Genomic DNA, 27,172 nt, shown 5'->3' on the forward strand with positions numbered 1-27,172 from the left:
TGATGAATTACTTCCGGCGCCGACAGAGATGGCCGCCTCGCTTCGCGTTCCTAGGAAACTATGCAGTATTTTGTTTTTTTACGTGTTATTTCTTACATTGGTACCCCAGGTAATCTTAGGTTTTATTACATACAGTCGGGAAGAACTACTGAATATAAGAGCAACGTCAACTCACCATCATTACGACCAGGAATATGACTTTCCCGAAGCGGATCCTGTGTTTTGCCTTCCACCCAGGACAATGGATCTGATCCCAGCCGGCGAACCTAAACAACGTCGCCGTAAAAGGGGCAAATGAAGCGGTCTTCTGGTCAGGCTCCGGAGACGGGCACATCGCGCACCGCTCCCAAGCATACTACTCGCCAATGTGCAGTCTCTTGACAACAAGGTTGATGAAAATCGAGCAAGGGTTGCCTTCCAGAGAGACATCAGAGACTCTAACGTTCTTTGCTTCACGGAAACATGGCTCACTCGAGAGACGCTATCGGAGTTGGTGCAGCCAGCTGGTTTCTTCACACATCGCATTGCACCGACAGAATCAAGTATCTTTCTGGTAAGAAGAGGGGCGGGGGGGGTATGCCTTATGATTAACGAGACGTGGTGTGATCATAACAACATACAGGAACTCAAGTCCTTCTGTTCACCTGACTTAGAACTCCTCACAATCAAATGTTGACCGCATTATCTACCAAGGGAATTCTCTTCGATTATAATCAGAGCCGTATATATTCCCCCCCAAGCAGACACATCGATGGCCCTGAACAAACTTTATTTGACTCTATGTAAACTGGGAACCACATATCCTGAGGCTGCATTCATTGTAGCTGGGGATTTTAACAAGGCTAATCTGAAAACAAGACTCCCTAAATTCTATCAGCATATCGATTGTGCAACCAGGACTGGTAAAACCCTGGATCATTGTTATTCTAACTTCCGCGACGCATATAAGGCCCTCCCCCACCTCCTTTCGGAAAAGCTGACCACGACTCCATTTTGTTGCTTCCAGCCTACAGACAGAAACTAAAACAAGAAGCTCCCACGCTCAGGTCTGTTCAACGCTGGTCCGACCAATCTGATTCCACGCTTCAAGACTGCTTCGATCACGTGGATTGGGATATGTTCCGTATTGCGTCCAACAACAACATTGACGAATACGCTGATTCGGTGAGCGAGTTCATTAGAAAGTGCATTGGCGATGTCGTATCCACAGCAACTATAAAAACATTCCCAAACCAGAAACCGTGGATTGATGGCAGCATTCGCGTGAAACTGAAAGCGCGAACCACTGCTTTTAACCAGGGCAAGGTGACCGGAAACATGACCGAATACAAACAGTGTAGCTATTCCCTCCGCAAGGCAATCAAACAAGCTAAGCGTCAGTAAAGTAGAGTTGCAATTCAACGGCTCAGACACAAGAGGTATGTGGCAGGGTCTACAGTCAATCACGGATTACAAAAAGAAAACCAGCCCCGTCGCGGACCAGGATGTCTTGCTCCCAGACAGACTAAATAACTTCTTTGTTCGCTTTGAGGACAATACAGTGCCACTGACATGGCCCGCTACCAAAACCTGCGGACTCTCCTTCACTGCAGCCGACGTGAGTAAAACATTTAAACGTGTTAACCCTCGCAAGGCTGCAGGCCCAGACGGCATCCCCAGCCGCGTCCTCAGAGCATGTGCAGACCAGCTGGCTGGTGTGTTTACGGACATATTCAATCAATCCTTGTCCCAGTCTGCTGTTCCCACATGCTTCAAGAGGGCCACCATTGTTCCTGTTCCTAAGAAAGCTAAGGTAACTGAGCTAAACAACTACCGCCCCGTAGCACTCACTTCCGTCATCATGAAGTGCTTTGAGAGACTAGTCAAGGACCATATCACCTCCACCCTACCTGACACCCTAGACCCACTCCAATTTGCTTACCGCCCCAATAGGTCCACAGACGACGCAATCGCAACCACACTGCACACTGCCCTAACCCATATGGACAAGAGGAATACCTATGTGAGAATGCTTTTCATCGACTACAGCTCAGCATTTAACACCATAGTACCCTCCAAACTCGTCATCAAGCTCGAGACCCTGGGTCTCGACCCCGCCCTGTGCAACTGGGTCCTGGACTTCCTGACGGGCCGCCCCCAGGTGGTGAGGGTAGGTAACAACATCTCCACCCCGCTGATCCTCAACACTGGGGCCCAACAAGGGTGCATTCTGAGCCCTCTCCTGTACTCCCTGTTCACCCACGACTGCGTGGCCATGCACGCCTCCAACTCAATCATCAAGTTTGCGGACGACACTACAGTGGTAGGCTTGATTACCAACAACGACGAGATGGCCTACAGGGAAGAGGTGAGGGCCCTCGGAATGTGGTGTCAGGAAAATAACCTCACACTCAACGTCAACAAAACAAAGGAGATGATTGTGGACTTCAGGAAACAGCAGAGGGAGCACCCCCCTATCCACATCGACGGGACAGTAATGGAGAGGGTAGTACGTTTTAAGTTCCTAGGCGTCCACATCACGGACAAACTGAATTGGTCCACCCACATAGACAGCGTTGTGAAGAAGGAGCAGCAGCGCCTCTTCAACCTCAGGAGGCTGAAGAAATTTGGCTTGTCACCAAAAGCAGAGAGGGAGTAAGAGAGAGGGAGAAAGGGAGAGGGAGAAAGGGAGAGGGAGAAAGGGAGAGGGAGAAAGAGAGAGGGAGAAAGAGAGAGGGAGAAAGGGAGAGGGAGAAAGGGAGAGGGAGAAAGAGAGAGGGAGAAAGATAGAGGGAGAAAGAGAGAGGGAGAAAGAGAGAGGGAGAAAGATGCTACTGCAGAAGATCTGAATGACGAAGGAGAAAATAACACATCTTTTGGAAGTCGATTCAAGCCTTGAAATTGTGGGAAAGTCATTAAAACGGGTTAAAATGCTAATCTAAAACATAACTGTCTGAATGATGATATATTACTTTAATATTTCAAAAGCTCTAATAAGAGTTTAAGTTCATAAATGAGGAATGTAAAAGTTGGGATACGCACATTATTAACATTTCCTAGGTGTGCATTTAAATGCAATTGCATATTATATTGGGTTCCCAAGCTCTCCTGGTACTGTAAGGGAAAGGCTCTGAGTTGCGGTAGACAGCAGCAGTCTCAGATATGATGTTCTTTTTTCTCCAGCTCTTGACAGCAGATCTGAGAGGTACCACTCTCTATTCCTCCACTCCTCCTACGTGTCTTTCCTTAGACTGTCACCTACTGACAGTGCTACGGAAAACTATATGGGCCGCTGCTACTGTCTATGTGTGTGTGTGTGTGTGTGTACATACTGCCACACACACACCTTCTCCCAAACAGACACACACACATAGAGCCACGTATGTATACATGTGCACACCTACAGCCTTATCTAAAAGTAATCATTTGTTTTATTTAAATGCACTTTTTTTCCTGCACGAGACAACTTTACCCAGATCCACACACTTATTTTGAATGTGGCTACACTGCGGGTTTTGAGTTGAATCCAAACACCACGTACAGCAATGACTGACATACTGAAACTTGTTGTTTAATCAACTTTTACAGTTGCTGCCCGTCTGTGTTTTTCACAGTGGCTAGGTCATCTCTTCAAGGGATGTGGAGGGAGGTTGGAGGAAGGTTTTTCAGATTAATCCTCAAAGTCGCTGAGACAACAGAACAGTGAGATAACGGGAGGAGACAGCGGCCAGTCCTGTCAGCAAGCGTACGCTTGGCCATGCAGTCAGGGGGAATAGGGGGAATAAATAGCCCGTTGTCCACTTCATTTAGGCCTGGCTTTGGGGAGACGGGCTGAGACAGGTGATGCCTGTGTCCAAATCCCACTCTTCTTTTCTGCTTGGTTGGACTGTAATTTCCTGGGCTTTGGAGAGCAGGCTACGCTGGCCTGCACACAGGAAAACAGGCCTGATGTGCTTTTACGGTGCATGTGTCGCTATGATAAGCTGCTGCGGCCCCCCCAACACCACCATTACCCAACTCATCCCCAACACCACCACCCCACCCTCTTGCTCCTACCCGCTCCTACCCCACAAGAATACCTACCTACAGCAAACATTTAGCCACAACATGCATGACTTGGTCACCAGTGCATTTGTATGAGACCTGGGGAATTGTTGTTCTACATAATGATTAATATGTTTGTAAAGCTAGTGGTTGTAAAGGTATTGGAAAAGGTATTGGTAGAGATAATGGTATTGGTATAGGTAGTGGTAAAGGTAGACGTAGTGGTACAGGTATTGGTAGAGGTAGAGGTAGTGGTAAAGGTAGTGGTAGACATAGTGGTACAGGTATTGGTAGAGGTAGAGGTAGTGGTAGACATAGTGGTAGAAGTATTGGTAGAGGTATTGGTAGAGGTATTGGTGGAGGTATTGGTAGAGGTATTGGTAGAGGTATTGGTAGAGGTATTGGTAGAGGTAGTGTTAGAGGTAGTGTTAGAGGTATTGGTAGAGGTATTGGTAGAGGTAGTGTTAGAGGTAGTGTTAGAGGTATTGGTAGAGGTATTGGTAGAGGTAGTGTTAGAGGTAGTGTTAGAGGTAGTGGTAGAGGTATTGGTAGAGGTATTGGTAGAAGTAGAGGTAGTGTTAGAGGTATTGGTAGAGGTATTGGTAGAGATATTAGTAGTGGTAGAGGTGGAGGTAGAGGTAGTGGTAGAGGTAGTGGTAGAGGTATTAGTAGTGGTAGAGGTGGAGGTAGAGTTATTAGTAGAGGTAGTGGGAGAGGTATTAGTAGTGGTAGAGGTGGAGGTAGAGTTATTAGTATTGGTAGAGGTAGTGGTAGAGGTAGAAGTAGTGGTAGAGGTATTAGTAGTGGTAGAGGTGGAGGTAGAGGTATTAGTAGTGGTAGAGGTATTTTCAACCACTCCACAAATTTCTTGTTAACAAACTATAGTTTTGGTAAGTCGGTTAGGACATCTACTTTGTGCATGACACAAGTAATTTTTCAAACAATTGTTTACAGACAGATTATTTCACTTATAATTCACTGTATCACAATTCCAGTGGGTCAGAAGTTTACATACACTAAGTTGACTGTGCCTATAAACAGCTTGGAAAATTCCAGAAAATTATGTCATGGCTTTAGATGCTTCTGATAGGCTAATTGACATAATTTGAGTCAATTAGAGGTGTACCTGTCAATGTATTTCAAGGCCTACCTTCAAACTCAATGCCTCTTTGCTTGACAAATCAAAAGAAATCAGCCAAGATCTCAGGAAAAATTTGTAGACCTCCACAAGTCTGGTTCATCCTTGGGAGCAATTTCCAAATGCCTGAAGGTACCACGTTCATCTGTACAAAAAATAGTACGCATGTATAAACACCATGGGACCAGGCAGCTGTCATACCGCTCAGGAAGGAGACGCGTTCTGTCTCCTAGAGATAAACGTACTTTGGTGTGAAAGTGCAAATCAATCCCAGAACAACAGCAAAGGACCTTGTGAAGATGCTGGAGGACACAGGTACAAAATTATCTATATCCACAGTAAAACGAGTCCTATATCGACATAACCTGAAAGGCCGCTCAGCAAGGAAGAAGCTACTGCTCCAAAACCGCCATAAAAAAGCCAGACTACGGTTTGCAACTGCACATGGGGACAAAGATTGTACTTTTTGGAGAAATGTCCTCTGGTCTGATGAAACAAACATAGAACTGTTTGGCCACAATGACCATCGTTATGTTTGGAGGAAAAAGGGGGAGGCTTGCAAGCCGAAGAACACCATCTCAACCGTGATGCACGGGGGTGGTAGCATCATGTTGTGGGGGTGCTTTGCTGCAGGAGGGACTGGTGCACTTCACAAAATAGATGGCATCATGAGGTAGATGGCATCATGAGGGAGGAAAATTATGTGGATGTATTGAAGCAACATCTCAAGACATCAGTCACGAAGTTAAAGCTTGGTCGCAAATGGGTCTTCCAAATGGAAAATGACCCCAAGCATACTTCCAAAGTTGTGGCAAAATGGCTTAAGGACAACAAAGTCAAGGTATTGGAGTGGCCATGACAAAGCCCTGACATCAATCCTATAGAACATTTGTGGGCAGAACTGAAAAAGCGTGTGTGAGCAAGGAGGTCTACAAACCTGACTCAGTTACACCAGCTCTGTCACGAGGAATGGGCCAAAATTCACCCAACTTATGGGAAGCTTGTGGAAGGCTACCCGAAACGTTTGACCCAAGTTAAACAATTTAAAGGCAATGCTACCAAATACTAATTGAGTGTATGTAAACGTCTGACCCACTGGGAATGTGATGAAAGAAATAAAAGATTAAATAAATAATTCTCTCTGCTATTATTCTGACTTCACATTCTTAAAATAAAGTGGTGATCTTAACTGACCTAAAACAGGGCATTTTTACTAGGATTAAATGTCAGGAATTGTGAAAAAACTGAGTTGAAATGTATTTGGCTAAGGTGTATGCAAACTTCCCGACTTGAACTGTATATGTAATTTTGAAGAATGCCATCTAATGTAATGGAAAAATTCCTTTGTTGTCACTATGCATCAAAACAGTCAAGAACAGGCAAAACTGTTGCTGTTACAGTAGTCTTCATTTCATTATTCAAAGGCCTTGATTGGATTTAGTCTCAGATTCATCCGCAGTTTATCCAATTTGACCCAACAATGTAAGTGTACACCTTAATCTTTACAGTCATGTAGTCCTCAAAATTGAATTAATTTGCACAGACACTAGTGAGCTGCTACCATTTGTATAATGTATTAATACTGTATCTTCCTACCTCATGACAAGGTTCTATCTAAAGTTGCTTTCCTAAGTTATTCTTCTGTGCAGAAATGTCCTCATCCCTGGCCCCTGGATTGATTAGGTTGTGAGTGCCCCGTTGCTTGGCCCTGTGCATTACTGCCAGTAATTCAGTGACTCTGTCGCCCGCTGTGTGGCACGGCCCATAATACACTCTGCTCGGCCTGCCTGAGAGCCAGGAAGGAACTCTGCTTTCATCCACAGTCAGGAATAGATGGCTGGAGCCAAAGCTCTTAGCCCTGTGATTGCGGCCGGACATTTACCACACAGAGGGTACAGGGACAGCTGCACATCTTGACATAGAGGTGGTACAAAATAGAGATGTCTGATCGTTCTTTACTTTGTTCAGATTATGTCTCTCCAACCGTGCATTTACAGTATGTAGGTAGGGAAATGGGCATGTATGACTATTCCTATGATGTTAGCAGGTACATTTTGACATGCACTTTACCCACTTTTGTAGGTAAATAATTTCTCACTTTTTCCCATTTGATATACATCAGCTTCCCTCTTACCACAGTGTCAGTCAGTGTAATGGTGGTTTATCGGGCATTACACCTGTAAATAGTCTATCACATTGGAGCTCATGGAAAATCTTTCAAGCAACAACTACTTTTCTCACCTTTAAATTCGTTTTTAAATGGACGGCATTTAGCACTCTGTGCACATCATCACATGACTGGGAAGATCTGACGCTGGCCCTGGGTCAGCTTGGGTAGTGCACGTAGCACACAAAAGGAAATGAGTAATACCTTGAGAGAGAAGAGCCATTTCTCTACCTTGAAACACATTGGAAAGCCTTTGTAACTCTTTCAACACATTTCAGAGGAAGATTATTTTTATCTAGCCGCTTCTATAAAAGATTTCCGGCCCTATATCATTATCTGTCTACTATCATTTCATCCCCCTCCCATTCTATCTCTCTAAAGACTGGCTATTTATATCTACACACATCACAAGGTCTTCTTTATCTTTGATGTGATGAAGGACATTTCAAATACGGTTAAACTTTTTTACATATTGGAGACAAAAAAAACTAAGAATTTGCATATACATTTTTATCTTCAAGGCCAGCGTTTGTAAAAAATAAAATGGTGTTACTCAATCTAAATTATTTCATACACCTGTTACATATTAATGATGACAGAGAAGATGAACGAGGCCTTTGAATGACCATTATCAATAGCTGGTTAATCACAAGGTGTCTGGCCACCTAGTGACCCACTGGACACCGAACCTGAAAACCGTGGCACCACTATGTGGGCAGATGATTCCCTCTCCTGTTGTGAAGAAATGAAACAGTCCCATAGTATTCCCAAACATCCTTTACAAGGCACAGCTTATGTGGAAATCATTACCCTGTAAACATCGACTGACAGATTTACTGAACATAAAGTGTTTGCAAAGTAGACGATATGTTAATAAAGTCACAATTTATTGAGCATTTTTCTAAGGCAAACAGCCTAATTTGTACCTGGAGCTGGATGGTTGGTTGGGTAGTGATGGTTAAGGATTAAGGTTAAGGGTTAAGGGTTAAGTGATATGATTGGAAATGCAACAGTAGTCCAGCAGATAGACACAACAACGGACAACAGAGCAGACGGAGTTCTCACTCTGTCTCACTCTGCATCTGCTGTGTTTATCCTCCCACCAGGGACATGAATTTTGGGATTGATGATCCATCTCTCTTTCCCTCACTCTTGTAAACAATCTCTCTTTCTCTCCCGCTCTCTCTCTCGCTCAATGTCGCTCTCTTGGTCTCTCTATAAGTCCCTCTCTTCAATTCTCTCGGCATTGTCCTCTCAGTATGTCTCCCTCTGAGATTCAACAAGAAAGCATGGCCAGGAAAACGTGAAAAAGAAAAAAACTGGGTTTTTTTTCCAACAGAGCTCATATTTAGTGCTTTGTACTGTAGGTAGGCAACAGATGTGGACAGGAATTGTGGATTAGAGCCTTTCCCAGTGGGCCTGTGTGAAAAGCTGCCCTGAGCAGCCCTGACTGCATGAAGAACTAGAAAGCAGCACACCCTGTCTAGCACCAGAGATGCACAAACACAAGACGCTGTTGTTGCCAATGCAAGTGCTTTAGCTCACTGGACCAAAGGAGTTATTAGGAACCCAAGAGAGATATTATAAAAGAGATCATCTTGAAATGGGAACTTCTGCTCTGAAGATTGAGAAGAATGGCGTTGTGGCAACATTATGATATTGATGCAATTTGATGCTAGATCTCAAGCATGTAAAGACTTTCTGTGTAGCAAACTCCCTTTTATCTGTTCTAAAAAACAGAATACTAGAATAGTGGATTATGAAATTCCGTCAACAGACTGTGAACAGGTGTGAACTCAAATGAAGTCGAAGCCACATGGGCTTTTTCTCAGTCTGTTCTCCCTGTAGGCTACATTCAACACATCTCTGGCCAGGAGGTACAATTGGACGTTCTCCCTCACTTTTTGTTATTAGACTCACAGCCAATTAAACAGTCCCTTCCTTCTGGTTTTCAAGGCTTTGGTCCTGAATACACTTCCATCCCTCTGTTTCTCAAAGACTTGGCCAGTCACACAAATCCTCCCTGCTGCTGCGTTTGACAATGTGAAGGCAAAGTAGTGCTTTATGGAAAGTAGGAAATCCTCCCTCTCTGCCTCCAGGGGTGGCAGTTTTGAGGTCAGCCAATAAGTATATCCACTGAGGCAGGTTTTATGTGTTGGAGGTAGAGGTAGCTTGAAACAGGCATAGCTGCAGGAGAGCAGAGCAGTCTCTATGGGATGTGAGGAGCGCGTGCAGCAGGCCCCCTTTGAATTCTCTGCAGTGCGGTGACTTGAATGCCTTTGAGGAGATGAATACAGAGTGAATCTCAAACGCGCTGAAATGGAGCGGCTTCCATATGCATGACCTGACTCTTTCAGCACTTCCATTCAGTCCTTTTTGAGTGTATTTAAGGTGGTGATAAAGGCCCAGCTCTATGTCCCCCTGACAACGAGGAGAGCCCTACCCTGGTCCAGGCTAGGGCTGTTGGGGTGACTGTATTACTGCCACACTGGTAGTCATGAGTCAGTCAAACTCAATCCAAGGAGGGCCAAGTGTCTGCTGGTTTTTGTTTATCCTTTCAATTAAGACTTAGACAACCAGGTGAGGGGAGTTCCTTACTAATTAGTGGCCTTAATTCATCAATCAACTACAAGGGAGGAGTGAAAACTCACAGACACTCGTCCCTCCGTGGAATGAGTTTGACATGTGCCGTTGAGTCACAGTAATCTCCTCTTATCCACTCTGGACATGTGTTGGTAGTACCCAACTCACTAACGACCATCAGGTAGCTAATGGCCTGGTACACAGGGCGTTAATTGTCCCTATAATCATTCTGACATCAATGCAAATGTAATCGAAAATCATATCAAACACTTATCATCAAACAATATTGTGCTTTTAAAACTCACCTCACAGTATACATATTAAAGCTTATGCATATGCATAGGGATAAGCTGCCGCGGTCATCCCCCTCTTCAAAGGGGGTGACACTCTAGACCCAAACTGTTACAGACCTATATCTATCACATCCTGCCTCTATAAAGTCTTCAAAAGCCAAGTTAACAAACAGATCACTGACCATTTCGAATCCCACCGTACCTTCTCCGCTGTGCAATCCGGTTTCTGAGCTGGTCACGGGTGCACCTCAGCCACGCGCAAGGTACTAAACTATATCATAACCGCCATCGATAAAAGACAGTACTGCGCAGCCGTCTTCATCGATCTTGCCAAGGCTTTCTTTCAATCACCGTATTCTTATCGGCAGACTCAATAGCCTTGGCTTCTCAAATGACTGCCTCACCTGGTTCATCAACTACTTCTCAGATAGAGTTCAGTGTGTCAAATCAGAGGGCCTGTTGTCCGGACCTCTGGCAGTCTCTATGGGGGTACCACAGGGTTCAATTCTCAGGCCAACTCTTTTCTCTGTATATATCAACGATGTCGCTCTTGCTGCTGGTGATTCCTTGATCCACCTCTACGCAGACGACATCATTCTGTATACTTCTGGCCCTTCTTTGGACACTGTGTTAACAAACCTCCAGACTAGCTTCAATGCCATACAACTCTCCTTCCGTGGCCTCCAACTGCTCTTAAACGCTAGTAAAACTAAATGCATGCTCTTCAACCGATCACTGCCCGCACCCGCCCGCCCGACTAGCATCACTACTCTGGACGGTTCTGACTTAGAATATGTGGACAACTACAAATACCTAGGTGTCTGGCTAGACTGTATACTCTCCTTCCAGATGCATATTAAACATCTCCAATCCAAAATTAAATCTAGAATCGGCTTCCTATTTCGCAACAAAGCATCCTTCACTCATGCTGCCAAACTTACCCTCGTAAAACTGACTATTCTACCGATCCTCGACTTCGGCGATGTCATTTACAAAATAGCCTCCAACACTCTACTCAGCAAACTGGATGCAGTCTATCACAGTGCCATCCGTTTTGTCACCAAAGCCCCATATACCACCCACCACTGCGACTTGTATGCTCTCGTCGGCTGGCCCTCGCTACGTATTCGTCGCCAGACCCACTGGCTCCAGGTCATCTATAAGTCTTTGCTAGGTAAAGCTCCGCCTTATCTCAGCTCACTGGTCACCATAACAACACCCACCCGTAGCACGCGCTCCAGCAGGTATATGTCACTGGTCATCCCCAAAGCCAACACCTCCTTTGGCTATGTGTTTCCTTCCAGTTCTCTGCTGCCAATGACTGGAACGAATTGCAAAAAAATCACTGAAGGTGGAGACTGATATCTCCCTCACTAACTTTAAGCATCAGCTATCTGAGCAGCTTACTGATTGCTGCAGCTGTACACAGCCCATCTGTAAATAGCCCACCCAACTACCTACCTCATCCCCATATTGTTTTTATTTACTTTTTTGCTCTTTTGCACACCAGTATTTATACTTGCACATCCTTATCTGCACATCTATCACTCCAGTGTTAATTTGCTAAATTGTAATTACTTCGCTACTATGGCCTATTTATTTTCTTACCTCCTTACGCCATTTGCACACACTGTATATATATTTTTCTATTGTGTTATTGACTGTACGTTTGTTTATCCCATGTGTAACTCTGTTGTTGTTTTTGGTCGCACTACTTTGCTTTATCTTGGCCAGGTCGCAGTTGTAAATGAGAACTTGTTCTCAACTGGCCTGCCTGGTTAAATAAAGGTTAAATAAAAAATAAAATAAAAAATAGGCCTATACATGAGCCCCGCACCCCAAAAAGCCTGAATTAAAATGGTGATTGTACAGTTATACAATACATAGCCTACCGCATATTACGCACGGCAGAAAAACATAAACAAATTTACAGATTTAAGATGTCTTTGGTACATAATTGGTCTTGCCTATACTCAAAAATTAAACAATGGATTGAAAAACAAACCGGTGAGAAATTGGCCTTTATTTGCTATTGGAGTGCATACGGCTCACGTGTTTTTTCTCTTACCCCTGTTTCTGCCCATTCAATAATGGGACATTCTAAATTGAAACTAATTGTACATATTATTAAAGACAAGATTAAATTGAGAATAGTCCGATGGGTGAAAACATGATCACTTGATGAGAGAACAGCGATCGCAGCCTGAGGCAAGGAACAGAGCACAAGCTTTTTTTGTGACTTTCTCAAATCATCAATATACTCGCATCATGCAGCCCTTATATGTTTTGATTTCTAAGACATTCTAAGGTTTGTATTATTCACAGCTAAAGTTGCCAAATAACTCTAAATCAAGCATATAGGATCTGTTTTAAATTATAACTTTTGCGTTCAACATAGCCACTTCATATGCGCACTCGCTCCGGAATGGGAAAAATATCCTTTCTATTTTATTCAGCTAAGTTCAATTATATTCTTCTTACTATAAAATCATATAATATAATGGCAGGGGATACCTTGTCTGCTAAATGTTGAAGCCTTCAGCCTATGGCAATTTAATGACCACCACAGCCCTTGTCCAGGCCACAAACAGCCACAGCACAGGTCCCTCTTCTCTAATGAACCCATTCTCTAGCTGCCCCCACAGGGATTACAGATTCAAAGCAAAGGTGTTCATACTGAGAGAAAGGAGTGGAGAGAGAGAAAGGAGTGGAGAGAGAAATAAAGAGAGAGAGAGAAATGGGGGGGTTAGTTTGAGATACTTTAAGCCTTTCAGCTAACCAAAGCCTTTTCTCCTAAAGAGTTGATGTAGTTAGCAGCCAATTCTATGTAGCATTACGAACTGATTAGAGAGAAACAGAGGCATTTTAACATGCGATACATGGTGTTGCTTCTGCAGCTGTCTAACTCCCCTCATCCTCTGTGTTAGTGAGATAATGCTTGTTCAAAGCGTGTTTTAGTGGTTTCTGTAGTCCAGGGAGGGAAGCCAGTAAATGGCTCTCTGCATCTTAAGAGGAACAGTCATTCTCATGTCAAGGTTACTGAGTATTTTCTTCTGAGTACGAGGTGTGTGCATCAGAAATTATTTTCATGAATGTTCATTTTAGGACCAAGGCCTTGGCAGGGGTCAAGTTAGAGTTCAGAAATCTTAATTCTGACAACACAGACCATCAAAAAAATATGCATTTTAAACCATTTCACCTGCGTTTTAGATTAAAAGTCAACAGTGTTTTTTTGCTTCAGTAGAGTGATCAGGGGCGTACAACTACAGTTTTCATTCACAGAAAATACATTAGTACAACACATTCGGCAGAAAATTGCTTCATTTTCATCAGATGACAACAGAAGTGCAACGCTATTTTGCTAGCAGCCACACAAGTAAATGAGCTTACAATGAAAAGAAAGGTATTTTTTGCAAAAACGATGCATGGTCATCATATTTCAAAGGTTTATCATAGCTACATTTCCTAATGTTTTGTTTGAAGTGTATCTTGCATTTTACTAGAGAGAAATAGGCTACACCGAGAAAAGTACCAGCGCGCTGTCTGCTGATGAAATGCCCATTTGTGAATTCTCATCATAGGGGAGAAGTGCAACTGAAGAACAAAATTAGTCTTATGACGAGCAGAAATGACAATAAGAAGCATTTTAGATCTGTGTTTACAAAATGCAGTTAGATATTTCTTATGCATTTTATCAGTTCTTTCTGCGTGAAAAACGTGACCCCTGCTTGGGGAACGAGCTCAATGTGGGAGCTATCAATGGTACATGACTCAAACTGAGATGATGCATTGTGTTTTATTCACTATACAGTAAATGGTAGAGGTGACTCTTGAATGTTCAATAAGAGGGAAGCAGAAAGAACTTGCAAACCACTCAGAGAGGGCTGAACTGTCATAAAGGAGAGCAGAGAGCTCTTGACTCAGATTTTTCACTTAAAAATGAACACCAAACAAATATTGTTGATTTCAAGGTTTAACTAACCATACAACTCTATGCACAAAGTTTAACAAAAACACATTTACAAGAAAAAATGTACAGATAAAAAGTTTGGCAACAGAATAAAACTGAGGGAGATTTTATTATAATTCTGTTCCAAAACTTTGCATCCGCAAAATTTTTCCAGTAAATGAGTTTATTTATTTTACTGTGTAAATTGTTTAAGTAGTTATTGTGCATAGAGTTGTATGGTTTGTTAAACTTTGAAACCAATGGTTTTTGTTAGATCCTTTACAGTGGAATTGCCCTTAATGGCTCAATGTGAAATCTTTGATCTCTTAGTCTATAGAGTGATAAAGATAGAGAAATAGAAATAGACCGAACCACTCATAGAGAGGCGGGAGAGAGAAAGAAAGAAAGAGCCAGAAAGAGAGAGAGAGAGAGAGAGAGAGAAAGAGAAAGAGAGAGGTGAGTAGTCTGATCTTCACAGTTTGTGAAATCACGGCCAGCTCAGCTAATAAACATGGTGTAATGGCTTCATAGTGATCATTTGCGGGGCTGTGACAGCCAGGGATGTGCACAGGGTGTAATTTTCTCCCCAGCGAGAGAAGACCATCTTCTCTCATTCTCCCTGCCTTTAATAAGTAATTTCCCTCCAAATGAAATCACTGCCTCCTCTTACAAACATACCAATTTGCAACTTGAGGAAATATTTGGAGTGATCCGCGACAGAAACCGCTACCTCATTTTCTTAACAAGCACAGAGCTGTGTACAGAATGCAATGCAGAGCCACTGGGCCCATGGTAGTTAGCTGCCTCCCTCTCGGGAATGGCACTGGAAAATCAGGCCAGCGTGCCTGTCATTGATTTAGTTTGAACTGTGAAGTTCTCTCACTGCTTTTGACTCGTTTTCTCAGGGAACCACAAGCTTGCTCAGCATGCAGATTTAGCCAAGAATGCCCAATGACTGTATTTTCAGTGTATTCAATTACAGTACATTTCATTTTTTTCTAGAATTCTCCATTAATGTTGACCCTTGGGCTTTAAGAAGTGAGTTAGTTATCCCCAGGAGCATAAAGGGACTGATGATGGTAATGTACGGTAGGCTACAGGTTCTTATGTGCTATAAGCTCCTAAATATGCAGCACCCCTGGCTTTCATCCACTCTGAGATGCTACTTGGGCATGTGCCATGGCGGCGCATGGGTGTGCTAATTCAGTCAACCCTACAGAACATGTGTGAGACTATGGGGGCAACATGTGTTTCATGGTCCCAGGTGTCTCTTTGAGAGAAAGAAAAAGAGAAGGATGAAGGGTTACACATTTGGAAAAGTGTTGTCCTACCTTGTGAAAGTTGGAAAGTTAATCTTACCATGCTTGGGTTCTGATGAATGCTATGTAGGCTATGCTAGGTTTGTTGGCACGGACTGATCACATTTTCAATCATTGTAGTCTCTCTATTGTCTTCTACTTCAATTGACTTATTCAGCAGTATGCAAAGCCGTGTCTCACTGCGTGGCTTTAGCTGACTTGTGGTAGGGTTTCACCCATGATTTACGTTCTCTCGATTAGAGGTCCTGGGCTACAGACAAGTGCTTATTCCAAGTACTTAGAGATAAGAATCTCAGGTGATCTAAGGTCAAATGTTCTAATGCCCAATAAAAATGCTTGTCATAAGAAGACCGCCTGATAATATGTAGACGGTAAAGCGATGAGTTGAATCTGATACCCGGAGTATGTATGAATAATGAATGTATATATACATAATGGATGTGCAGTCACACACTTCAGTGGGCAGTGGATGGTGTGACTGCCTTTAGCGCTCTCATAATTCACTGGTCTCTCTCATTAATCTGGCCCTGGTTCAGAGTGATGAGGAAATGAAGCAGGGGGCAGTGCTCCAGTACTGTCTCTAATGAGAGCCTCTCATCATGACATGGCCATCCACCGGCCAGAAGGGTCGTCTCACCTCGCCAGAGATATAGCTCCAGTCAGACTAATTAAGACAGACAAAGAAAGAAAGAAAGACAAAAAGAGCTTACGAAAGGAAGGAAGGAAGGAATGCAGTGCAGTACGCAGAAGTTATGAACACTGCATTTAATTGCACTTCTCTGTACAGCACCAGGAGTGCTCACCTAGTAAGTGTAAAGGGCACTACACACCCTTCGCAATATGGTCCGTTCCAAACATTTGAGCCACACAAAAGTACTTAGAACTATGTAGAAGATGGCACACCGTCACTGCCCTTGCATAGTTTATGCCAGCAGCATACCACCCTACATCCAACTGCTGGCTTGCGTGTGAAGCTAATCAGTGTTGGTCCTGGTCAGTCCCTGGATGGGAGACCAGATGCTGCTGAAAGTGGTGTAGGAGGTACCCTTTCCTCTGGTCAAAAAAAAATATATATATATCCCAATCCAGTGATTGGGGACATTGTCCTCTGTAGGGTGCTGTCTTTTGGATGGGATGTTAAACAGGGTGTCCTGACTCTCTGTGGTTACTGAAGATCCCATGGCACTTATCGTAAGAGTGTCCTGGCTAAATTCCCAATCTGGCCTTCATACCATTGTGGCCACCTAATCATCCTCAGTTTACAATTGGCTCATTCCTCTCCTCTCCCCTGTAACTATTCCCCAGGTTGTTGCTGTAAATGAGAATGTGTTCTCAGTCAACTTACCTGGTAAAATAAGGGTTAAAAAAAGTGTGTAGCAGCCTTTAACTGTGAGAGTAAGTACACTTGACAGAGTGTAAACAGCTGTCAGATATTTGTAAGAAAGGGAATAGCTGAAAACAACAGGTAAGAGTACAAGGTAAATGATGTCATTTAGCTGAGGTGTGTTGGCTGCCGCTGAGCGACTGCCAAATCAAAGGTGTTTTAAGGGGCAGGTGACGTTTGAAAGGTTGTTACAGGCATACGGTATTCACAGGCCAGTGTTTGAAGTCGGGCTTATGTAAGATGCTTCCTTTGTCTCCCATGCAGATGACGGCTCTGTTGATGTGATACATTCTCCAATGATCAGACGTAAGGTGCCTCAATCACAGCTAATGTTATCTTAGTCACTCAGGCACGGCGTGCTGTGAGGTGTGTATGTCAGGGAGACTTTCAATAGGACTCACAGGGGGGCCTGTTTATAAATCCCTGTCTCTGAAAGAAACCTTTTGTGTCTCTAAATATCCCTAAATGAATGTGTTATCTAATTTAGCTGTTACCCTATTCATGTTTTCCTGCTCCGTTGTGCGTGTGTGTGTGTGTGTGTGTGTGTGTGTGTGTGTGTGTGTGTGTGTGTGTGTGTGTGTGTGTGTGTGTGTGTGTGTGTGTGTGTGTGTGTGTGTGTGTGTGTGTGTGTGTGTTTGTGTGCATCTGTGAGCAGGTGGGACCGTGCGTGTGTGTATGGTTGTCAGGATTAGTATATGTGTTTGATTGTTAAAAAAATAAATCCGGTACTGGTACTCCCTATATATACAGTGGGGAGAACAAGTATTTGATACACTGCCGATTTTGCAGGTTTTCCTACTTATAAAGCATGTAGAGGTCTGTAATTTTTATCATAGGTACACTTCAACTGTGAGAGACGGAATCTAAAACAAAAATCCAGAAAATCACATTGTATGATTTTTAAGTAATTAATTTGCATTTTATTGCATGACATAAGTATTTGATCACCTACCAACCAGTAAGAATTCCGGCTCTCACAGACCTGTTAGTTTTTCTTTAAGAAGCCCTCCTGTTCTCCACTCATTACCTGTATTAACTGCACCTGTTTGAACTCGTTACCTGTATAAAAGACACCTGTCCACACACTCAATCAAACAGACTCCAACCTCTCCACAATGGCCAAGACCAGAGAGCTGTATAAGGACATCAGGGATAAAATTGTAGACATGCAACAGGCTGGGATGGGCTACAGGACAATATGCAAGCAGCTTGGTGAGAAGGCAACAACTGTTGGCGCAATTATTAGAAAATGGAAGAAGTTCAAGATGACGGTCAATCACCCTCGGTCTGGGGCTCCATGCAAGATCTCACCTCGTGGGGCATCAATGATCATGAGGAAGGTGAGTTATCAGCCCAGAACTACACGGCAGGACCTGGTCAATGACCTGAAGAGAGCTGGGACCACAGTCTCAAAGAAAACCATTAGTAACACACTACACCGTCATGGATTAAAATCCTGCAGCGCACGCAAGGTCCACCTGCTCAAGCCAGCGCATGTCCAGGCCCGTCTGAAGTTTGCCAATGACCATCTGGATGATCCAGAGAAGGAATGGGAGAAGGTCATGTGGTCTGATGAGACAAAAATAGAGCTTTTTGGTCTAAACTCCACTCGCCGTGTTTGGAGGAAGAAGAAGGATGAGTACAACCCCAAGAACACCATCCCAACCGTGAAGCATGGAGGTGGAAACATCATTCTTTGGGGATGCTTTTCTGCAAAGGGTACAGGATGACTGCACCGTATTGAGGGGAGGATGGATGGGGCCATGTATCGCGAGATCTTGGCCAACAACCTCCTTCCCTCAGTAAGAGCATTGAAGATGGGTCGTGGCTGGGTCTTCCAGCATGACAACGACCCGAAACACACAGCCAGGGCAACTAAGGAGTGGCACCGTAAGAAGCATCTCAAGGTCCTGGAGTGGCCTAGCCAGTCTCCAGACCTGAACCCAATAGAAAATCTTTGGAGGGAGCTGAAAGTCCGTATTGCCCAGCGACAGCCCCGAAACCTGAAGGATCTGGAGAAGATCTGTATGGAGGAGTGGGCCAAAATCCCTGCTGCAGTGTGTGCAAACCTGGTCAAGAACTACAGGAAACGTATGATCTCTGTAATTGCAAACAAAGGTTTCTGTACCAAATATTAAGATCTGCTTTTCTGATGTATCAAATACTTATGTCATGCAATAAAATGCAAATTAATTACTTAAAAATCATACAATGTGATTTTCTGGATTTTTGTTTTAGATTCCGTCTCTCATAGTTGAAGTGTACCCATGATAGAAATTACAGACCTCTACATGCTTTGTAAGTAGGAAAACCTGCAAAATCGGCAGTGTATCAAATACTTGTTCTCCCCACTGTAGCTCTACTCTAGTGTTACTATTTTTCTTTTTATTATTATTTATTAACTCAACATCGTTGGACAGGTGTATAACATCGAGCAAACAGCCATGCAATCTCCATACACAAACATTGGCAGTACAATGACCTTACTGAAGAGCTCAGTGATTTTCAACGTGCCACCTTTCCAACAAGTGAGTTTGTCAAATTTCTGACCTGCTAGAGCTTCCCCAGTCAACTGTAAGTACTGTTGTTGTGACGTGGAAACGTCTAGGAGCAACAACGATTCAGCCACAAAGTGGTAGGCCACACAAGCTCACAGATCGTGACTGTCGAGTGCTGAAGCGTGTAGCGCGTAAAAAAATGTCTGTCCTCGTTTGCAACACTCACTACCGAGTTCCAAACTGCCTCTGGAAGCAACGTCAGCACAATAACTGTTCGTTGGGAGCTTCATGAAATAGGTTTCCATGTCCGAGCAGCCGCACACAACCCTAAGAGCACCAATGCCAAGCTTCTGCTAGAGTGGTGTCAAGCTTGCTGCCATTGGACTCTGGAGCAACATCAGTGCCCGACCTAACTAATGCTCCTGTGGCTGAATGGAAGCAAATCCCTGCAGCAATGTTCCAACATCTAGTGGAAAGCCTTCCCAGAAGGGTGGAATCTGTTATGGCAGCAAAGGAGAGACAAACTCCATATTAATGCTCATGATTTTGGAATATGATGTTCGACGAGCAGGTGTCCACATACTTTTGGTCTTGTAGTGTATATCCCATATGTTTTTATGTTTGTTGCCTGTGTGTTTGCGTGGGACATGGTTTGCTGGAGAAGATGAGATTGTGAGTTTTCTCGTGTGAGCACCATTAGTTGAGAGTCAACAGTTTCGCTGATGAAGACAGAGGTAGAGGAAATGGCCCCTCATAAATACCCTGCTACTGTATTGTAGTCTGTCTGTGTGCTGCTGCTTCCCCACCGACTACACCGCCGAGGAGTGAGAAGAGGAGTTGATGATCTATAGGGCCATTAGGCCTCTAACCCCTAACTCTCTCACTTTACTTGCATCTCTGTCATTACTACCATTATGCCTTGTTCTCTGGGCCTGGGGCCCACCATTGGAGATAGAGAGAAATAGAGGGAGAAAGAGGGAGAGAGGATGACCTGTGTGATAAAGACGGGGAGTGGTGTCATGCATTACTGATAGTGAGGGGAGCAGGAGCAGCTAATATGCTAGATAAGAGAGGAGTAGAGCACCGACACCACTCTCTGTGATGGATACCTTTGGTCTGGTCTTTCTGGGGAATTATCCTGTTAGCTATTCCTATTGGACAGCAGAGAGGAAGAAGGGGCATTTGTTTTGCTTATTGTGTGATAGGGTAGACAAAGGTGATGTTAGAATGACACAAATTATGTTATGTTTGAGAGCAAATGATGTTATGTTTGAGAGCGGCTCCTTATGTTCATCTGTTGAAATGACACTGATCCAGTCTGGGATGAAACACGTTCAAGTTACCGGTACGTGATGGTTTCTTAAGACAGAATCTTATATCAGAGTGCAATGAGCATAATGAGTAGCTCTCCATATAAACTTTTACTCTGAGTCAGGTAGGGAAAAATTAACATCTTATTTCAGCGTTGAAGTGGACGACACATTTACGATGTTAAATCGCTTGGTCGACGGGTGGATTTTAATCCTCAGGCACATTGACCACATTTGCATGCCCACCAATATCCCGTTGTTATTCGGGATACTCAAGTATTCCATTTTTGAGTCGACACATATAAACATCATATCCTGTTTAAAATAACCCGAAAAAGCTTGTGTCCCGGTTATGAGAAACCCGGATAAGATGCCTGGGACATGCTGATCTAAGACGGGATACTGTGGCATGTAAACATCTTATCCCCTTTACTGTTGTTTTTGCGATCTGCACATGCTCAGTTTCGCATATCATGGGTGTTGTGTGATAATGTTTCCATCTGATTGTCAAACAAATAACTTAAATAGTAGGCTATACCTGCGCAGTTCGAGCTGCCATAACAATTCCACAATTTATTTTGCTGATACACCGTAGCCTACTTGCTTAGGCTCCTTTCACCGCTAATTTAGATACGTTTCTGTTTATAATTTAGGCCATATAATAATTTCCGACATTTGGTAGGCCATTTGTTTGTCAACTATAGTTTGATACATGCAGCTTCTCTTCTGTCATAAATTGTTGCCCCAGAAGTAAATAAAGTAGTGCTCACCAGAATAACACTTTACATTGATAGAATGAATGCATTAGTAATCTAGTTAACACCAGTGAAGTTGTCTGTTTAGTTTATGGACCTGCGAGAAAATGCAATAATTCCAAAACAGTAGAAAGATTGTTTTAAGCAAATGAAAGCTGAGAAAACAATGGAACGCGGTTCTGGTAAGACTTCAGTTCGTCTTGGGTACATATTTTATGTGATTGAAATACTCTGCTTGCATAACAGTGTCAAAGAAAGTCTCAAACAAGTTACACGCGCATTCATATTTTTTCAAGAGACACTGAAAGAAAGAAATCATATTTCTCCACCCCTGTTCCCGAGACAAAATGTATATTTGTTGTATAATTTTACTGCAAAAATGTAATATTATATGAGGCTACATGTGAGAGGTTATAGGCCTACAGTCAGTGTCCACATTTCAGTTACTATTCCATTTAACCTCGTGAGCGAGATATCAAAAGTGTATGTAAACAGTTTCTCCAGAATAAGACCTTAAGCGGGATATAAGCTACTCTCCGTACTACTGTACGCATGTAAAAGTGGTCCCTGACTAAGAAGAGGCTTGGGCTCAGACTCTGACTCTGAGTATTAAAGTCAGCTTGTTTGTGTCAGATGTTGGGATTTGTTTGTTTGGCCTGTGCTCTGCTAAGCCGGAGAGATCCCCCTGATGAGGGGATGCCAGGCCGGGCACATACTGCACCGGTAGGAGCTGTTGAATACATGAATAAGTGATACAGGCCTGTAGAGGGTCTTGAGGGGGGAGGGATTGGGGAGCAGTATGTTAGCGTCTCAGTGGCTGCACCTCTTCTGGATGGCCAATGAAGCTCCACCCTCAGCATAGCCACTTTTACACAGGGAGAGAGAGGGGGTGAGAGAGAGAGAGAGAGAGAGAGAGAGAGAGAGGGAGAGAGAGAGAGAGAGAGAGAGTGAGAGAGAGAGAGAGAGAGAGAGAGAGAGAGAGAGAGAGAGAGAGAGAGAGAGAGAGAGAGAGAGAGAGAGAGAGAGAGAGAGAGAGAGAGAGAGAGAGAGAGAGAGAGAGAGAGAGAGAGAGAGAGAGAGAGAGAGAGAGAGAGAGAGAGAGAGAGAGAGAGAGAGAGAGAGAGACTAATGAGAAGCCAGGAATGGCAGAGGAAGCCAGGAGGAGTACTGAGAGAGACTAATGAGAAGCCAGGAATGGCAGAGGAAGCCAGGAGGAGTACTGGGGGCTTACGTATAGTCTGGCTCCAGGGGCCTAATTTATACATGTTGGGTATGCACAAAATATGCCACAAAACATGCTTGTGCCAGTTGTCACCCAAAAATTGGCATTTTTTAAAAACTAAACATGAGCATGTGCTTGTCCTCCCACAAACTTTAGACCATGCGTATGCAGTTTCTAGTGGTTGAAGAATTGTATTGCAAGAAGGCAAAAGTAGCCTTGTGCAAATGGGGAATATATTATCATGTATTCATAACCAAAAAGTATATATTTCTGATTATTTTTTAATTTCCATGATCATTGCATAATAAATTCCTCACCTTTTCTGACTGATGGTTTCGTACAAAATAGTCAATAGGCCTACAACAAGTTAGGATATGCTACCGTTTGTCCCATCTCTCATTTAACTGGACCCACTTCTCAGTAGTAAATAGATAAGCTTCCGGTGTTTAAAGTATTTTGCTCTATGCGATCCAAAATGTAACGGTAGAACAGCAGTTCACCTTTTCCATTGACGTTTGTAGGCTACGTCTGAATACTGTAATGTCACATTTCTCGAGTAGACACTGTTTCATTTATAAACGTAATACATATATCATGAACATTGCACCTTTTCTGGCCATGATGAGTTCATGTTCCCCAAGTAGCCATACAACAAATGACCTTATCTCTAATTTAAATGATCCTATTAGATAGGCTATTATGATTTCAAGTATTTGCTCTATGCATCGGATAGGGAGCGTAGTTTATAACATAGGCTACAGTAACATTTTACAGGTGAACAGACAGTTGATATGTTGCATTGAAGTGTGTAGGCTACCACTGTAAGTAGGCCTATTGTAGTTCAAACATTTTTCAGAGAAGACAATGTTTCAGAATTCGTGGGCATTGCAGCACATTTAGGTTTGGGAGAAAGTCAATGCAAAACATTATTGAATTCAAACGATCTGTTTACAGGTCCACAGTAGTTTGCAATTGTTTTTGTGTTTCAGAAACGGTCCGATACAGCAAATGTCACTGAAAAAAAAAACTTCTGCCAACACCTCCAAAGACATTTGATCAAGTTCGCCATTGATATTTCCTTTAGATATACCGTCTTGGCCTAATTCCAATACTACCAAAGTATGCAGCCAATAATGGCGTTATTGTCACCATAAAAGGTGAATGATGGGCGTTAATTCAGGCAGAGTTTTAGTTCATGCTCGTTCACACGTGCACAGTTTGACGACAGGTCTGATTTATAATGGGAAATGTGTATGACCTGTATGGCAACTTCAACAGTGAAGAGGCGACCCCGGGATGCTGGCCTACTAGGCAGAGTTGCATAGAAAAAGCCATATCCCAGACTGGCCAATAAAAATAGAAGATTAAGATGGGCAAAAGAACACAGACAGTGGACAGAGATATGGCTTTTTCTTTGCAACTCTGCCTAGAAGGCCAGCATTCCGGAGTCACCTCCTCACTGTTGACATTGAGACTGGTGTTTTGCGGGTACTATTTAATGATGCTGCCAGTTGAGGACTTGTGAGGCGTCTGTTTCTCAAACTAGACACTCTAATGTATTGGTCCTCTTGCTCAGTTGTGCACCGGGGCCTCACACTCCTCTTTCTATTCTGGTTAGAGCCAGTTCACGCTGTTCTGTGAAGGGAGTAGTACACAGCGTTGTACCAGATCTTCAGTTTCTCTGCAATATCTCACATGGAATAGCCTTCATTTCTCAGAACAAGAATAGACTGATGAGTTTCAGAAGAAAGTTATTTGTTTCTGGCCATTTTGAGCCTGTAATCGAACCCACAAATGCTGATGCTCCAGATACTCAACTAGTCTAAAGATTGCCAGTTTTGTTGCTTCTTTAATCAGGACAACAGTTTTCAGCTGGGCTAACATCATTGCAAAAGAGTTTTCTAATGATCAATTAGCCTTTTAAAATTATAAACTTGGATTAGCTAACACAACGTGCCATTGGAACACAGGAGTGATGGTTGCTGATAATGGGCCTCTGTACGCCTATGTAGATATTCCATAAAAAATCTGCCGTTTCCAGCTACAATAGTAATTTACAACATTAACAATGTCTACACTGTATTTCTGATCAATTTGATGTTATTTAAATGGACAAAAAAATTGCTTTTCTTTAAAAACAAGGACATTTCTAAGTGACCCCAAACTTTTGAACGGGAGTGTAGGTGTTCCTTTTGTCCAGGTGGGAAAGGGCAGTGTGGAGTGTAATAGAGATTGCATCGTCTGTGGATCTGTTCGGGCGGTATGCAAATTGAAGTGGGTCTAGGGTTTCTGGGATAATGGTGTTGACGTGAGCCATGACCAGCCTTTCAAAGCACTTCATGTCTACAGACCTGAGTGCTACGGGTCGGTAGTCATTTAGGCAGGTTACCTTCGTGTTCTTGGGCACAGGCACTATGGTGGTCTGCTTAAAACATGTTGGCATTACAGAATCGGACAGGGAGAGGTTGAAAATGTCAGTGAAGACACCTGCCAGTTGGTCAGCGCATGCTCGCAGTACACGTCCTGGTAATCCGTCTGGCCCCGCGGCCTTGTGAATGTTGACCTGTTTAAAGGTCTTACTCACATCGGCCGCAGAGAGCGTGATCACACAGAGGATAGAGAGAGTTTTGTTGTCGTTGAGAACAGAATGTATATTTATTTTAAATAACATTCTTAGAAGGTTCTTTCAACGTTACTAACATTTTTTTGTGTTTTTTTTATGGAAAGTTTTCTTAATGTTCTGAGAACACGAGGAAACACCTGTAGGAAACGTTATGCTGAAGTACTGAAATTCCCACAGAAGAACATTGTTTCTTAACGTTCTTTGATCAATTTGAAAACATTACTTTAAATAAAACCACAAGGAAACCTGTAGGAAATGTTATACTGAAATTCCCACCTAAGAAACATATGGTTCTCAGAACGCTATCTTCTACCTAGGTATCCTGTACCATTCCCAGAACATTGTGGGAAGGCTGTAGGCAAAATAACCATAGGACATGGTTCTCAGAACGTTATGTTCTAGCTGGGAAGTGGGTTTGAACGGCTTCCTGTGGTTTGAAGCTTTGTAGGACCTCTTCATATCTGAGGGCAGGCCTAATGTGTCCTCTCATTGTGTCTGCTCCTCAGTAACATGGCAGAGCAGCACAGGTCACTAACACCAGATCCATCTGCTCAAGTCAGGAACAGGAACTAGCTAGCACTCGTTTCTCCTGCTGGTTGAGAGATTAAAATGATGGCCGTTAACTTTTATCACTGTCCATCTATTCATAAAATGATAGTCTCTGCTGCTGTAGTGTTGGGAAAGAGAGAGAGAACAGAGACAAATGAGTAGTACTCGATTGGCGCGACTCGCCGCTCTTTACATAGAGTTTACAGTTCTTTTAAGAATGGTGAAATATTGTAGTTACTGTGTACTATGTGCTACCTGCCTGTGTGCCGTGTGTGTGTGTGTGTGTGTGTGTGTGTGCCGTGTGTGTGTTTTTGATTGACTAGTTTTTGATTGAATTGCGCTTTTCCGATACATTTATCTCTCAGGCGTGTAACAGACAATCAGGTATTCTATGCTTTCACTAGTCTAAATGAATGTCATTCTGTATAAACCTTGACACACCAGCTGTATAACTGAACTCCTGTCCTGACTTTTGACCCTTGTGTGTCCTGTCTGCAGCTGGAGGTGTCTGTGACAGACCTGAGTGGGAAGCTGGTGGAGGGTCCTGTAGCCCTGCTGGTGGACGTCAACGACCAGAATGACAACAGGCCCATCTTCAAGGAGACCCGCTACGCTGGGGAGGTGCTGGAGGGCTCACCTACAGGTAGGTGGCGGTGCTCTCTTTGCTTATCTATGGCAATGTTGACCAGGGTCGTATTAATCAGTGCAAAAATGTGCTAAACATTTTGCAATGGAGAACGAAATCATTTATGATTGAACAAGTTCAGGGACTCCCTCCACGTTTTGGGTAATTTGCCTTATTTTAGTTCCTAGTGAAGATGACCACGGTTAGGGGAAAACTGGTATGAAGATAGTGATGCAGTGTCATCATCAGCCTACTGCCACTGTCAGCTGTGACCGTTCTTTGACCCGACTTCATTTTGCTGCGTTAATGGTGGTCTGATGTCTGAGACGAGCTGAAAGCAGCTGAGAGGACAAAAAAGGGCCAGGAAAATGCAGGACTAATTATGGTGTCATATTGATTATTTGTGTTCCGTACTTAAGAACATAATTGACTATATCTCCAATTCTGAAAGACATCCACCAAGACTGAACTTTGAAAAACAGTCATCAAGAATCTCTGAAGAAAACATGTTTTCCCCCCATTAATGTGTCAGAATAATACACGTGTTTCATACCTTGTCAGACAATGTGACCATAGAAAGGTGAGCATTATCATTTGAGCTTTCATTCCTTTTTTTCATTTTACGGGACTATTGTTGTTGTGTGTATGTTGTTTAATGACTCACACAGGAAGCAGACCATTTGGAGAGTGGATGACATCTCCTTTCTCCTCTCCTCTTCTGTGTGCTGCAGAAA

General features: G+C 43.3%; 1 protein-coding gene across 1 annotated transcript in view; it reads left to right on the forward strand.

Annotated features, from left to right (window-relative positions):
* The window catches only part of cdh13 (cadherin 13, H-cadherin (heart)), a 526,046-nt gene that overhangs the window by 254,881 nt on the left and 243,993 nt on the right, over positions 1-27,172 (forward strand). Inside the window, exon 6 of the mRNA XM_071326199.1 lies at positions 26,312-26,456. Coding sequence (XP_071182300.1) covers positions 26,312-26,456 — 145 coding nt within the window. The remainder of the gene's footprint in view (positions 1-26,311; positions 26,457-27,172) is intronic.

Source organism: Salvelinus alpinus, chromosome 9 (genome assembly GCF_045679555.1).
Source record: "Salvelinus alpinus chromosome 9, SLU_Salpinus.1, whole genome shotgun sequence".
Lineage (NCBI taxonomy): Eukaryota > Metazoa > Chordata > Actinopteri > Salmoniformes > Salmonidae > Salvelinus > Salvelinus alpinus.